This window comes from Rhinoderma darwinii, unplaced genomic scaffold (assembly GCF_050947455.1).
Source record: "Rhinoderma darwinii isolate aRhiDar2 unplaced genomic scaffold, aRhiDar2.hap1 Scaffold_380, whole genome shotgun sequence".
NCBI classification, from domain to species: Eukaryota; Metazoa; Chordata; class Amphibia; order Anura; family Rhinodermatidae; genus Rhinoderma; species Rhinoderma darwinii.
In genome coordinates, this window is record NW_027463487.1 from 21,996 (window position 1) to 38,679 (window position 16,684).

A 16,684-nucleotide genomic window follows, 5' to 3' on the forward strand; every position below is an offset into this window, starting at 1 on the left:
TAACCGCCCCGTCCAGATCTATAACCGTCCCGTCCAGACCTATAACCGCCCTGTCCAGATCTATAACCGCCCCGTCCAGACCTATAACCGCCCCATCCAGATCTATAACCGCCCCGTCCAGACATATATAGCACTGTCCTAGTGTAATGTTCTGGCATTTAGGGGTTCAGCAGTGATTGTGGGTGTATGATTTTACAGGGGGCTATAATTCTGGGGTGTAGGGTGTCACTGGGGGCTGTGATTGTGAGGTGTCACTGGGGGCTGTGATTGTTGGGTGTCACAGGGGGCTGTGATTGTGGGGTGTCACTGGAGGCTGTGATTGTGGGGTGTCACTGGGGGGCAGTAATGACTACAGACATTTAGTATGAGGCGATTTATTTATATCCACAAGTCCAGCTTTCTGTGGAGAGTGTTCAGTGGACCAGCTGGTTATTCTGAGGCGATGCTGGTTCCTCTGCCCGGAGTGGGTCTGAGTTTTGGTTCTGTGGTGCTTGGCCATTCCCATTAGAAGAGACTTTTGTCACCCGCGGAAGATTCACAACTCTGCAAAAAAATAAAATAAAAAGAATTACAAGCAGCATGGACCTTACAGCAGCCATAAAGTGAGGACACATTGACTTGGTTATTGGGTAATGATGGGTCAGGGCCCCTACTCAGCTGGTCCAGGTCCCTGCAAATCAAACACTGTACTTCTATCCCGGGAGAGGTCCAAGCGGGAGACACAACACCAGCGAGAGACCCAAGATATTAAAGCTTTCCTCTAGGCTCCATTACCACCTCCACCACCCAAGACCACCAGGAATGTCTCTTTTAACCCCTCCACCTCCCAAGATCACTAGGAATGTCTCCATTACCACCTCCACCTCCCAAGATCACCAGGAATGTCTCCATTACCACCTCCACCACCCAAGATCACCAGGAATGTCTCCATTACCACCTCCACCACCCAAGATCACCAGGAATGTCTCTTTTAACCCCTCCACCTCCCAAGATCACTAGGAATGTCTCCATTACCACCTCCACCTCCCAAGATCACCAGGAATGTCTCCATTACCACCTCCACCACCCAAGATCACCAGGAATGTCTCCATTACCACCTCCACCACCCAAGATCACCAGGAATGCCTCTTTTAACCCCTCCACCTCCCAAGATCACTAGGAATGTCTCCATTAAACCCTCCACCAACCTAGACCCCCAGGAATTTCACCAATAACCCCTCCACCCCCCAAGACCAGCAGAAATGCCGCCATTAACACCTTAACTACTCTAAACCACTAGGAATGTCTCATTTAAAGGCTATGTTCACCTGAAATCATTGAAAAAAAATAAAACTGTATAAGTGTGATTGGTGCAACTTTCAAAATAATTTTTATTTTTTGAGCTACAGCTGCTTTGTGTCCTGTATATAGAACAGCTGTATCTTGCGCTGTATCCGTCTGGTCCTGTGGGCCTTTGACATGGAGGATCCATCTGGTCTCGATCACATCTACGTTATGAACAGTCAGTGACCCGTCGACAATGAACCCGTTGTTCCCGCGGACCTGAGGGTTATAGGATTCAGTGCAAGTAACTACAAACTGCACTATATACAGGACGCAAAGCAGCTGTAGCTCAAAAAGTAAAAATAATTTGGAAAGTTGCACCAATCACACGGACTGACCTGTTTATTAAAAAAAAATAAAAAAATGATTTCAAAGGTGAACATATCCTTTAACCTTTTGACAACCAGACATTTTTGCATTAATCACTTCACTATCAAGGATATTTGGAATGAACTGGAGGGAGCTGCTCAAGTTCTAGTCTTATGGAGGGGTGCTGACATTTTGGCCAGTTACAGCTGGGTGTTGAGTTGGTTTCACTGGTTTGCAGTGTTTGCTGCCGGGATCACATTGCGCTGTAAAACATCAGTTCATTGTAGATGAAGAGTCACCGACAGGACGAAATATTGAGAAAGAAAACCTCAAAAAGTGAAGAATTCCTTTTAATCCTCGGCTAAACTCGCTGGAGGTAACAGCCACATGTGCTATTCTCTCCTCTTCACCACCCCCCCCCCCTTTATTGGTGTAGGTAGTATTGTTGAAGGTTGTGGTAGTTGTGTAGGGAGTAGTGGTCTTAATGGTGGTGGTAGTGTCAGGGATCATTACCATGTATATTGTTTGCAAAAATATTATCCTTACATATATATGTATATATATCAGTATATTACACAAAGAACTGGAATGTAGCAAAATGGACCATGTATCAGGGGCACGCCTATAGAGACACCGCCCCTGGAATGCAAGAGGAGTGTACAGAAGAACTTACAGCTGAGGAGCCAATGGGGCTTAAGCACGTCCCACATCTCTAGGGAGGAGATTGTGATTATTTTCTTTGTTCAAATAAAGTTTAGTTCTGACTTCCTACTTGACTGAGGGAGGATATCTACCAACTTGTCTGCCTGGTATATTTTCTCCATGCATGCCCTCAGATTCCAACTTACGGTGGTGGTTATTCGGTGTGAAATAACAGGGAAAATGAAGTTTGCCCTGACAGTAGTAGTTGTACAGGGTGTAATGGTGTAGATAGTGGTATTAATGGTGGTGGTGGTAGTAGTAATGGTGGTGGTGGTGGTAGTAGTAGTAATGGTAGTGGTAGCAGTAATGGTGGTGGTGGCAGTAGTAATCGTGGTGGTGGCAGTAGTAAGGGTGGTGGTAGTAGTAAGGGTGGTGGTGACTGCTTTATTCTAATTTATGTGCTAGAGTTGGCAGAAAAAAATGGTCACTTCTCTAGAACTCATCTTCTGTAAGTTTTTCCACACTGATGATGTTGCCTGACTAACACTGACACACTGCCTGCCTATCCCTACCTAACACTGACATACTGGTAGGCAGGCAGTGTGTTATTGTTAGGTAGGGGTAGGCAGGCAGTGTATTAGTTAGGGGTAGGCAGGCAGTGTGTTATTGTTAGGTAGGGGTAGGCAGGCAGTGTGTTAGTGTTAGGTAGGGGTAGGCAGGCAGTGTGTTAGTGTTGGGTAGGGGTAGACAGGCAGTGTGTCAGTGTTAGGTAGGGATAGGCAGGCAGTGTGTCAGTGTTGGGTAGGGGTAGACAGGCAGTGTGTCAGTGTTAGGTAGGGATAGGCAGGCAGTGTGTCAGTGTTGGGTAGGGGTAGACAGGCAGTGTGTCAGTGTTAGGTAGGGATAGGCAGGCAGTGTGTCAGTGTTGGGTAGGGGTAGACAGGCAGTGTGTCAGTGTTAGGTAGGGATAGGCAGGCAGTGTGTCAGTGTTAGGTAGGGATAGGCAGGCTATGTGTCAGTGTTAGGTAGGGGTAGGCAGGCAGTGTGTCAGTGTTAGGTTGGGGTAGGCAGGCAGTGTGTTATTGTTAGGTAGGGGTAGGCAGGCATTGTGTCAGTGTTAGGTAGGTGGTGTCAGTGTTAGGGGTAGGCAGGCAGTGTGACAGTGTTAGGGGTAGGCAGGCAGTGTGACAGTGTTAGGGGTAGGCAGGCAGTGTGTCAGTGTTAGGGGTAGGCAGGCAGTGTGACAGTGTTATTGGTAGGCAGGCAGTGTGACAGTGTTAGGGGTAGGCAGGCAGTGTGACAGTGTTAGGGGTAGGCAGGCATTGTGTCAGTGTTAGGGGTAGGCAGGCAGTGTGTCAGTGTTAGGGGTAGGCAGGCAGTGTGACAGTGTTATTGGTAGGCAGGCAGTGTGACAGTGTTAGGGGTAGGCAGGCAGTGTGTCAGTGTTAGGGGTAGGCAGGCAGTGTGACAGTGTTATTGGTAGGCAGGCAGTGTGACAGTGTTAGGGGTAGGCAGGCAGTGTGACAGTGTTAGGGGTAGGCAGGCAGTGTGTCAGTGTTAGGGGTAGGCAGGCAGTGTGACAGTGTTATTGGTAGGCAGGCAGTGTGACAGTGTTAGGGGTAGGCAGGCAGTGTGACAGTGTTAGGGGTAGGCAGGCATTGTGTCAGTGTTAGGGGTAGGCAGGCAGTGTGTCAGTGTTAGGGGTAGGCAGGCAGTGTGACAGTGTTATTGGTAGGCAGGCAGTGTGACAGTGTTAGGGGTAGGCAGGCAGTGTGTCAGTGTTAGGGGTAGGCAGGCAGTGTGACAGTGTTATTGGTAGGCAGGCAGTGTGACAGTGTTAGGGGTAGGCAGGCAGTGTGACAGTGTTAGGGGTAGGCAGGCAGTGTGACAGTGTTAGGGGTAGGCAGGCAGTGTGACAGTGTTATTGGTAGGCAGGCAGTGTGTCAGTGTTAGGTAGGGGTAGGCAGACATTGTGTCAGTGTTAGGCAGGTGGTGTCAGTGTTAGGGGTAGGCAGGCAGTGTGACAGTGTTAGGTAGAAATAAAAACAAAAAACACGGCGCCACATAGTGCAGGTCAATCGGGTTAGGTAAACTACCGGTAGTAATATATTATGCTCACCAGGTAATACTTGGATAAAGTAATAGAAAAGGTGATCTGTAAGAAAACCCGCAAGTGCTGCTGCCGGGATCCAAATCGGTAAACCATACGGTCAACGCTTGATGAGATAAAGGAGGAAAGGTAGAAAAGGGAGGATCTTGCAAGGCGCTGCTGCGTGGCTGTTGGAATATACTGGCGGTGGTAGATGAAATGATCTGAAAAATATCTGTTTATTGTAAAACAATAGTGGCTACGCGTTTCAATGCTGTACCAGCGTCTTCCTCAGGCCGTTAACATTCCATACAAAGAATGCTTCTTATATATCAGCGGGAATTTGGGTTCACAGGAAGAAAAAAGCCGCCAAGAGGAGAAAGGTCAAAGTGTGACCGTGACGTCATGAACAGCATTTGTGATAAGAAATTTTAAAACAAGTTAGTTTTCATCAAATCTAAAAGAAAGAATGACAGTCAATACAATACCTTATAAAAAATGATAGAAAAGAAATCAGGTTGTAAAAGAAGGTAACAATTATACACGATTCGAAAAGTGACCAGACAGGAGATGGATAGAAAAGCATACGTTACGTCTATACTTGTAGAAATCCATTTGTAGCAGCGCGTCTTGTGCCGTCATGTTCTTTATCACAACATATTGAACTACAGCTCATTTGATTCGGCTCCTCTGCTTGGACTTCAATATGTTGTGATAAAGAACATGACGGCACAAGACGCGCTGCTACAAATGGATTTCTACAAGTATAGACGTAACGTATGCTTTTCTATCCATCTCCTGTCTGGTCACTTTTCGAATCGTGTATAATTGTTACCTTCTTTTACAACCTGATTTCGTTTCTATCATTTTTTATAAGGTATTGTATTGACTGTCATTCTTTCTTTTAGATTTGATGAAAACTAACTTGTTTTAAAATTTCTTATCACAAATGCTGTTCATGACGTCACGGTCACACTTTGACCTTTCTCCTCTTGGCGGCTTTTTTCTTCCTGTGAACCCAAATACCCGCTGATATATAAGAAGCATTCTTTGTATGGAATGTTAACGGCCTGAGGAAGACGCTGGTACAGCATTGAAACGCGTAGCCACTATTGTTTTACAATAAACAGATATTTTTCATATCATTTCGTCTACCACCGCCAGTATATTCCAACAGCCACGCAGCAGCGCCTTGCAAGATCCTCCCTTTTCTACCTTTCCTCCTTTATCTCAGTGATAGGCAGGGGTAGGCAGGAGGTGTGTCAGTGGTAGGAGTAGGCAGGCAGTGTGTCAGTGGTAGGCAGGGGTAGGCAGGCAGTGTGTCAGTGTTAGGTAGGGATAGGCAGGGGTAGGCAGGCAGTGTGTCAGTGGTAGGAGTAGGCAGGCAGTGTGTCAGTGGTAGGCAGGGATAGGCAGGAAGAGGCAGGCAGTGTGTCAGTGGTAGGCAGGGATAGGCAGGAGTAGGCAGGCAGTGTGTCTGTGTTAGGTAGGGATAGGCAGGGGTAGGCAGGCAGTGTGTCAGTGGTAGGAGTAGGCAGGCAGTGTGTCAGTGGTAGGCAGGGATAGGCAGGAGTAGGCAGGCAGTGTGTCAGTGGTAGGTAGGGATAGGCAGGAGTAGGCAGGCAGTGTGTCAGTGGTAGGTAAGGATAGGCAGGAGTAGGCAGGCAGTGTGTCAGTGGTAGGTAGGAGTAGGCAGGGGTAGGCAGGCAGTGTGTCAGTGTTAGGCAGGGGTAGGCAGGCAGTGTGTCAGTGTTAGGCAGAGGTAGGCAGGCAGTGTGTCAATGTTAGGCAGGGGTAGGCAGGCAGTGTGTCAGTGGTAGGCAGGCAGTGTGTCAATGTTAGGCAGGGGTAGGCAGGCAGTGTGTCAGTGGTAAGCAGGGGTAGGCAGGCAGTGTGTCAGTGTTAGGCAGGGGTAGGCAGTCAGTGTGTCAGTGTTAGGCAGCCAATTGTGCCTGCCTTCCCCTGCCTAACACTGACACACTGCCTGCCTACCCCTGCCTAACACTGACACACTGCCTGCCTACCCCTGCATAACACTGACACACTGCCTGCCTATTCCTATGTAACGGCTCAGACACACGTGGCTTTTTGCCACCACTGGTGATACTGGGAAAGTTCGCTATTCACTGATTCTCAACAACACACAATACATTTCACTCTTCTCACTTTTTCATTGTTTTGCGCCTGTAAGGGAACAGCACCAGTCACTGCGGCCGAGAAATCTCTTCCCATCTGGCTGGATTATAATGTACAGGTCACCCGAGTGATATCTCAGAAACCGAGCAGAGGCTTCCCTCCATGATATCCATATGCTCTAGTAAAAAATGTGGCCAGCGGTTGTCCCTCTATTAATTTCATCATATACGTTACCCGTTCAGCTCCACCTCCTGGATTGTCTCTCGTAACTGGATATTACGCGTCTCCGTTAAGAAGAAAGCGGCAGCGCCGGACACCAATGACATGCAGCTGAACACCACCGAGGGCAAGAGCGTCCAGAAGTCATCCAGCAAGATGACCAGAGGAGCCATAGAACTGCCCAGTCTGGTCATGAAGGAGCAGAAGCCCAAGCCGGTCTGTCTGTGGAAATGAGAGGACAACCTGTTAATGGTGGGTCATCAGAATGTAGTTGGTATAACAACCCCCAACATCAACAACAGACGCCCCTTCCGGCAGAAGTCTAAAAAACGTGTCCATAAGGAACAAAGGAGTCCAACATGGATGCCGGGGACCAGTCTGTAGAGACCAGATACAATCACATGGAGCTTCATGGCAGCAGTAGTAACGTCACACTGGAGTATGTACATGAGATTAGAAGAAAATGGAGGTTTTCTTCTAGAAACAGCGCCCCTTCTGTTCATGGATGTCTCTGGTATTATAGATAAGACCCACTTACATGAATACCAGATACATGGTCAAGAGTGGCTCCGATTCGAAACGATCCAACATCATTAGATAATTCAACATGAGCCCGCAATAAACAAGTCATGCCACATTGGTGGAGGATGGGTAAACCTTGAGAACGCGCCTTCAAAGTCTGTGCAGAGGTCCCATAATAATAGAAATAATGGAGGTCACACACCTGAGGACGGTCGGATACAACTCTGCCGTAAAGAGGAACGCTGTGGTAAACGCTGCTTCCGAAAAGCCTTTCCCCAGGATGGCCACCACGGAGCGCCAATGTCCTGACACCAATGACAGGAAAGGTTAGAGGGGTTACAGTCGGGTTAACTGATGAGAGGGGATAGTAGTGGGGTTACCTGGAGGTGTAAGGCATGTCAGTCCTATGCAAGCCGCAGTGATAATCAGGGACCCTCCTTGGCATCGTTTACGCCCAATGCGATCCAGCAGGAGGTAGACCCCAACCTTTGCTGGGATCTCTATGGCACCAAAGATGAAATGAGTGAGGAATGGACTGAGGCTGAATCCAGTGACATGGAAGCTGATGCCATAATAACTGAAGGCCACACCAAACCTACGAGAAGATGAGACGTTACCAACAAGCCACCAGGCGGCGCAGGTCACATGATACACACTGAACCACGTATCTTCTGAGCAGGTGAAGGGACAGACCTGTTGGTCAGCGTGATCTCGGCGCATGTGCCGAACGCAGCCAAACGGCCCTATTTACCTGCCATAGGCCAAAAGCGTATCCTTTTGACCTCCGTCAGGGTGGCTTACATTGACATACCTTTTTTTTTTTTTTTACTGTATATAAAAGCCCAGCAGACTCTGCTCTCCTATAGAATGGGCCACCACAAATAAATGTAAACCACCCGGAATGCGTTTCTTTACATTAGAGTCAGTGAGTGAAGTGCGCCAATGTACGGCCATGACGTTACGTACGTTCAAGCCTTCTGTCAGAGGTATACGGTACAATGGGGGAAACTCCTGAAGTTTACCTCCGGCAGAAGGCCTTGCAATGTGTGAACAGAGCTTCACCTGTTTTTGTTATTTATTGGGGAAGCTTCCTCTATAAGAGACCTGACTCCACTATCCATTATTACTGAGAAATGTGATGAGAGACGTGACTATACTGTATGGGGGCAGCTAAGGCGGCATTATACTATATGGGGGCATCTGTGGGGACATAATACGGTATGGGGGCTTCTGTGGGAGCATTATACTGTGTGGAGGCAGCTATGGGGCATTATACTGTGTGGAGGCAGCTATGGGGGCATTATACTGTGTGGAGGCAGCTATGGGGGCATTATACTGTGTGGGGGCAGCTATGGGGGCATTATACTGTGTGGAGGCAGCTATGGGGACATTATACTGTGTGGAGGCAGCTATGGGGGCATTATACTGTGTGGGGGCAGCTATGGGGACATTATACTGTGTGGAGGCAGCTATGGGGCATTATACTGTGTGGAGGCAGCTATGGGGACATTATACTGTGTGGGGAAAGCTATGGGGCATTATAATGTATGGTGGCATCTATGGGACATTATACGACATGGGGGCATTATACTATATGGGGGTATTATACTATATGGGTGCATCTATGGGAGAATTATACTGTATGGTGGCAGCTATGGGGCATTATACTATATGGGGGCATTATACTGTATGGGTGCATATATGGGAGAATTATACTGTATGGTGGCACATATGGGGCATTATACTATATGGGGGCATTATACTGTATGGGTGCATCTGTGGGGCATTATACTGTATGGAGGCAGCTATGGGGCATTATACTGTATGGGTGCATCTATGGGGCATTATACTGTATGGGTGCATCTATGGGGCATTATACTGTATGGGTGCATCTATGGGGAATTGTACTGTATGGGTGCATCTATGGGGAATTGTACTGTATGGGTGCATCTATGGGGGAATTATACTGTATGGGGGCAGCTATGGGGAATTATACTGTATGGGTGCATCTATGGGGGAATTATACTGTATGGGGGCAGCTATGGGGGCATTATACTGTATGGGTGCATCTATGGGGGAATTATACTGTGTGGAGGCAGCTATGGGGAATTGTACTGTATGGGTGCATCTATGGGGCATTATACGGTGTGGGGGCAACTATGGGGACATTATACTGTGTGGAGGCAGCTGTGGGGACATTATACTGTATGGGTGCATCTATGGGGGAATTATACTGTATGGGGGCAGCTATGGGGCATTATACTGTGTGGGGGCATCTATGGGGAATTATACTGTGGGGAGGCACTATGGGAGCATGATATTGTGTGGGCTGAACCGGGTGTATATGGGCGGAGATTGGGCATGGCTAAAGGCATGGTTTAAAAGGAAAAAATGGGCCCGTGCCGTATTGGTTGTCCCTCTTTGTGATACTTGAATGTTGGAAGGTATGCGTATGCCCTCCCCTTTCTGTAAGCGCCATCTTAAAGAGACACCATTTATCATGAAGGAATTGTGATGCTGATCCTGACGACTGTAATCATTGACTTGGATTTCCTTGTATGTATCTATGTATTTATGTGTCTATGTATCTATCTATGTATCTATGTATCTATCTATGTATCTATGTATCTATCTATGTATCTATGTATCTATGTATCTATCTATGTATCTATGTATCTATGTATCTATGTATCTATCTATGTATCTATGTATCTATGTATCTATGTATGTATCTATGTATTTATGTGTCTATGTATCTCTCTATGTGTCTATGTGTCTATGTGTCTATCTATCTATCTATCTATCTATCTATGTACGTAGTTTAGGAGATTATTTGAGAGTCAGGTCTGTCGGGTAAAGGACTGTAAGAGTAATCAATGAATTCAAATCATTTTCTGGTAATTCCACTTCTAAGATGAATCTGTGTTTATAGGGTTATCCAAGTAGAATGTGGACGGCCGTGGAGCTCAGTCAGTGGCTTATCAGTAGACACACGTTACAGCACGCTAGGAGAATGATAGAAATCCCCTTCCGTTTCTTTCCTGCAGTAACGTAAGCTTTATCCTACTTCTCTTTGCCTATTTCAGTTGGTTGTCAACACTTGAGTCTTGTCGATCCTCGTCGAATGATTGGAGCTTCCTCATAATGTTTTCTGTTAAACCTTTTGTTAGAAATCAGGAAAAGTGTGGGACATCCCTCAGATTCCATTATACGCTACCTGGTGTCTCGTATTAGTTCTTATCTCCCGGCCGGTGAAATTTCTGATCCTCGATAACTTCTAAAAGTGGAGAAATGACTCTAACAAGGACTTTGTCAAATTATCTAATAAGGAACCCGGTGAGGATTTTCAGGAGCTGTGGCCCTTCCTCCTCCAAGGAAGATTCCTCTAGTGCACGTTGCAGCACCGGTGGCCGCTGACTGCCAGCATCTCTCTCCTACCGGCAGCAGCGGCCGTCGGTCTGTTTATCCTCGCCGCCTTCCCAGAGATGCCGATGCGCTCCGCTCCCTGCCTCCTCCCTTGTGCTGTGCCTGTAGGGTGCACGCACACCAGTAAAAGTGTCCCCAGCCTATCCCTGCACACCCAGGGCCTTATAAGTGAGCGTGCCCTTTGCCCTAGTGCATGAGGAAAGTTGGACAAACCTAATGTTATCCTGCGAAGGTTCTGTACCCTGAATCCTGAGTCTGTTACCTATCATCAGTATCTGAAGAGAGAAAAACATACACAGCACCACATGGTGCAAGATAAACCATAAAAGCTAGTACTGGCAGGTACAGCTTAATGTAAAAGTCCGTTAGATGAAGCCAGGTTGCAGCTTTCCGTATCCAGGTACCGGCATCAATGTGATTGAGCCGCAGGAGAGTAAGGGTAGTATATTTCAGTGAAATATATATATAAAACTAGATATTTTTTGGAGAGCGCTACTTGATATGAAGAAAAGGCAGATGAGTAATCATGAGTTGATTTATTATGCAACGCGTTTCAACGCAGGACATGCGTCTTCGTCAGGCAAAGAAATCGGTACCGCCAAAACAAGCGGTTAGCCGCCATACAGACAGTAGCGCCGAACACGTGGATACACCAGGAACCAGTGGAACTAAGTGCCTGATGAAGGTCTCCTGACCGAAACGTCGCACGCACTAAGCCTCTGTCATCAAATACAATAAAACCTGAAGAATTTAAAAACTACATTTTGTGTGCCGAATACTTCTTCAAATACGATTGGGTTGGGACCCTATTCGTGCACCTGCCTTGGTCCAGTGCATTCTGAACCACTACCTACCTCAGAGAGTGAGGTCGCTGACCTTCCAGATAAAGAAATTATTGGACCCCAGACCTGTGTCCATTTGCCAGGTCATGCAAGATCTTGGCCTGATGTTATCTTCCATAGATGCAGTTCTGTGGGCCAAATGCATCTCAGGCCACTGCAGATGGATCCTCTCGAAATTTGGAACCGTCAGAGGGACTACCTAGACTAAACGTACAGGAATTCTCAGCAGACCAGGAATGCACTTCACTGGTGGATAGACCGGAGACATGGCAAAAGCATGATTTCTTCTCAGTGGGTGGTCCTCACTACAGATGCATCCATCAGATGGGGGGGGGGGTGCCCATGTATCAGTATTAGGAAACGTCCATCACTTTTAGGTTGTCATGACTACTAGCCAAGCTTCTGGGTGGCCCTGGTTTGAAATACAGAGCCAATCTATTTTCTCTGTCTGCAACCTATCAAGGCCAAGGGTGGAGCATTGGAGTCTGTTTAGTTTATTGGTTGTTGCTTGGGATTTTCTTGTGAATGCATGTGTCTGATCAAGCTCCTGGTTACTCCCTGTATCACCTTGAATACTTGGACTCTTTGAACTGGACTTCAGCTTTGTCTTTGGATTTACCCTCTGCTCACATATTTGGATATTCTGCTCACAGCTGGTTTTGGCCTCTGTAACTCCTGGTATACTTCTGTTTTGCGATTTGGACTTTTAGTTTCTCCTGGTTTGAACTCTGCTTGTTTATTACCCCTCTGGCTTTCTGGTTATCCATTTTGGTATTGCCTGCAAGTGCACCTCCTGTCCAACACCTTATTCTGTAAAAGCAACCTGGGTCCTATGCGGCCAAATCCAACCTGCCTTGCAGCAGGCTCTGGTGAAGACCATAGAGTAGCCTTAGACTCTGCTGACCAGAGTGGGGATGGACTTGAGGTAGCTGATTTACAATTATGCTTGATCCAGACAATCTCCAGCTGCCTTTGGTGGAGTTGCTCATATAGCAATTCCATAAACTTGCACTCTGGGGAATTGCTCAAGTAGTGACTCCATGACCATCAGGAGGTATAGCTCAAGGTCTCTGGGCTCTCGAGAAGAGGGCGTTATCTTCCAACATGAGGGAACTGAGTGCAGTCTCTATGGCTGTACTCCAATTTCATCAGCTGCTGTTGACCAGAGCTGTGATAGTCCAGCCAGACAATGCCACCACATAAATCGGCAGGGAGGAACATGGTTCCCAGGACTTCTAAGAGAAGTGTGTGTGTGTGGGGGGGGGGGGGGTTGGACCGTGGGAGAGGCATACACAGAAGAGATGTCCGCGATTCACATAAAAGGCGAGCTCAACATGTGGGCAGACCATCTCAGTCACTTTCATCTATTTACGCGCAAGATGTCCCTCCATCTGGAAGTGCTTACGCAACTGGTGAAGAGATGGGTTCTTCCGGACATTGATCTGATAGCAACAAGACCCAATGCCAAAGCCAAGAGATTCTGCTCAATTCACTGTCACTACAGACCATACGCTCTAGGTGCCTTCTCCATCCTGTGGAATTTTCAGCTGCATATATGTGCCCTCCCTTGCCGATGGTCTCAAGAGTCCTGGCAAAGGTCAGGCAGGACCAAGCCTTCATAATAGCCATCATACCATTCTGGTCGAGGAGAGCCTGGTTTCTCCTGCTCCTGAGAATGAGTCAGGGAACCTACTGAAGGCTTAAACTCAGTCCGGACCTAGTGTTACAGAACAGCTGATTGCCTGAGAACCTGAAAGTATTCGGCATGACAGCATGGAAGTTGTCAGGCTCTTTATTAAGAACTATGGGCCTATCAGACCCACTGGTCTCTAGACTGCAGGCTGCGCCCAGGAAACGGCAACAAAATATATCCGTATTGTGGCCATCCTTAAAAACAGGATCAGAGAAAGCTTGTAGCAAAGGAACCATTAATTGGACAAATCCTCCAATTTTTGCAGGACAAATTCTAAAGAAGCTGGCCCAAAGTACTATCAGAGTCAATTTCCGCTTTCTGAGCCTTCCTGAACAGATCGCTGTCTAGAGAACCTTTAATTAAACAGTTCCTAGTGTCCATTCAACACCTCCCACCATATAGGGTCGACCCCTTCCCAAAATGGGATTTACCTTTAGTTTTGAGAAGACTCTGACACCTTTTTGAGCCACTAAAAGAAGCAGATGTAATGATCCTGTCTGAGAAGGTGGCGTTCGTGGTGGCAATTACTGGAGTCAAGCGGGTCAGCGAGCTACAGGCCTTGACTGCCAGAGAGACTTATTTATACTTTCATGAGGATAAAGTGGTACTTCGGACCGTGCCTTCATTTAGGCCGAAAGAGATGGTCCTGCCAGATTTCTGTGCCGATTCTACCTCAGAGGAGATGAGGCAGTTACAGACACTGCGTGTAAGACGTTGTTTGAGGATCTATTTATCCGGGACTGAAGGTTTCGGAGGGTGGATCCTTTATTTGTGCTCACTTGTGGCCCAAGGAAGGGAGAGCAAACCTCCAAATCCACCATTGCGAGGTGGATAAGAAGTACTTGCTGAAGAAGCGAAAGAAGATCTCCCCAGAAGGCGTCCCTGCTCATTCGACTGGAGCCACAGGTACTTCATGGGCAGAAAGAGCTCAGTAAGTAACTGGTAGTATCTGCCCGGAGGCATCACGGAGCACACCAAATACCTTCATCCGTCGTTACAGATTAGACTTCTCTGCGGGAGAAGATTCTGCCTTTGGTCATTCATTTCTAATGTCGGGGTCATCCCATCCTGAAGTGGTCCACAACCACAACCGCTCACACCATGAATATTATTTTCTTACACCTAGTTCTACATCTCGGTGTAGTCTTTAGATGACAGAAGGGAGAGGAGGACTTAAGGCCTTTATAAGGTTAGTTCAATTACATTTAACTCTTTGTGTCATCTGTCCACAACACGTAGTAGGGGGATAAATCCCCATATGTATGGGCTGCTGATGGAAATTCAGCCTTTCCTCACACGTGGACAACCGAGCACTCGCACTGATGATCTGATGGATTGACTGGTTGAGCAGTTTCTATCCCCACCCACGATTTAGCCGATACAGGCCGGTCCCGCTACATGAGAACTCTGCTTTGCGATGTCTGGTGATTCGTATCCAATTAAAGCCATGGCATTTGGGTTAGGTGGTGCTCGGCAATGGACGTCCTTCTAAAGGACCCTGTAGAGTACAGTAATGTGGTTAGGCATTGTGAAAGAAGCCCCAATATGCTGACCAGGTGTCCAGGTGCCGAGGTGACGACGTCTCAGGAAGGGCAAGTCTCCTCCTATAGTGGGACAAGGAGATGTGAGATACTTTCAGTGATGGTAACCCTTCGTTGTGCTCCAGGTCCCCTGTGAAGATTATGCCTCTAAATGTTCTCCTATAATCTTAGCCCTGTCACCTAACGTTATAGCCCCCTGGGGGTCGTCTGAGTACATTGCGCTAAAAGAAAGGAGCTTGCGGATTGTATATTGTGAAACGTTCTGTAAATGGATTGTATTTTGCTTGTGCTCACTTGTCTCCCTGCTGGGTGTAGTGCTAGCAGCAGAATCACCTGTAGGAGCCAATGTATAGGGGGCAGAAGTGCATGGTGGGAAATGTGCTTGGTATATATCATCAGTTGTGTGTCTGTGTAACCAATACACGTGAAAGGTGTGTTACGCGTTTAGCCGGGTACAACCTGAAGAACAACGAGAATATGGGAGGATCCTGAAGGTGGCAGAGATGACAGGCTCTACAGCAGAGATGACGGGCCTGGGGCAGAGATAACGGGCCCGAAGCAGGACTGAACCTGAAGAAAAACGAGAATATGGGAGGATCCTGAAGGTGGCCGAGATGACGGGCTCTATAGCAAAGATGGCGGGCCCGGGGCAGAGATGACGGGCCCGAAGCAGGACTGAACCTGAAGAAAAACGAGAATATGGGAGGATCCTGAAGTGGCCGAGATGACGGGCTCTATAGCAAAGATGGCGGGCCCGGGGCAGAGATGAACCTGAAGGTCCTGGATTGACTGTCTTGTATGAGCGAATTGTTAACCCATTGTGTCTTGCATCGGGTCTCGTTGTGTCTGGCTCCAGTGTTATACCAGAAATGTCCAACACTCTGGTATTAGGGGTCGGCAACCTAGTGTCAGCCATGACCTGGGAGCACCCTGGTTTACAGAAGGGGCACAGTCTTCTCCTCCACCACCCAGCACCTCCAACAAGGCCAGATCAGTTTTTTGCCATATACATATAACACGTAGAGACTGACGGATTGATGCACATGGGGCTTATTCTTTCCTGTTTTGAAAATCAACATCAGCAAATTGAAGTAAATAATTAGCAAATTGATTTCCATTGTAGTCCCACAGCTGGCGAGTCTAAGGACCAACACGCTGACCTGTAATAAAGGTGAGCACTTGTCAGTCCAGGACGTGTAATAGTGGGACCTCGGAACGAATATGGACAGTCTGACGCTCATGACCAATATAACACACAGCAGATGCTAAAGTCGCAGGAGGGGGCACCACGACATCAATGTAATCACTCCAGACCCCTCACCGTCTCTGCCCCACTCTCCACCATCACATCCCCATACAAAAAGTTCACATTCAAGAAGAAAGGGTGAAGGGGTCTCCTACCACATGACCCCCAGACACAAGGTGTTCTTCCTGAGCTGACGGGTCCGCACGAGATCCCAGAAATTATACTTCCTGCTTTCCACTGACACGGTCTTCTGCAAAACCTGGTGAGAAAAAAAACTCAATTATCCTTCAACCTGTACATAATACTCTGCACCCCAACATCTCATCCGCTCCCCACCATGTCCCCTATACCCTGTACATAATACTCTGCACCCCAACTTCTCATCAGCTCCCCACCATGTCCTCTATACCCTGTACATAATACTCTGCACCCCAACTTCTCATCAGCTCCCCACCATGTCCCCTATACCCTGTACATAATACTCTGCACCCCAACTTCTCATCCGCTCCCCACCATGTCCCCTATACCCTGTACATAATACTCTGCACCCCAACTTCTCATCCGCTCCCCACCATGTCCCCTATACCCTGTACATAATACTCTGCACCCCAACTTCTCATCCGCTCCCCACCATGTCCTCTATAGCCTGTACATAATACTCTGCACCCCAACTTCTCATCAGCTCCCCACCATGTC

The 16,684-nt window shown here is 47.6% G+C and overlaps 1 protein-coding gene across 1 annotated transcript; it reads right to left on the minus strand.

Moving 5' to 3' along the window:
* Positions 1-413: 413 nt before the first annotated feature.
* LOC142707601 (solute carrier family 22 member 7-like) lies at positions 414-16,247 on the minus strand (the record flags this gene model as incomplete). Its single annotated transcript, XM_075848343.1, has 5 exons — positions 414-543; positions 6,734-6,940; positions 7,443-7,545; positions 7,621-7,835; positions 16,144-16,247. Coding segments are annotated over 5 exons (759 nt in total), but the record flags the coding sequence as incomplete, so codon positions are not given.
* Between the last annotated feature and the right edge of the window lie 437 nt (positions 16,248-16,684).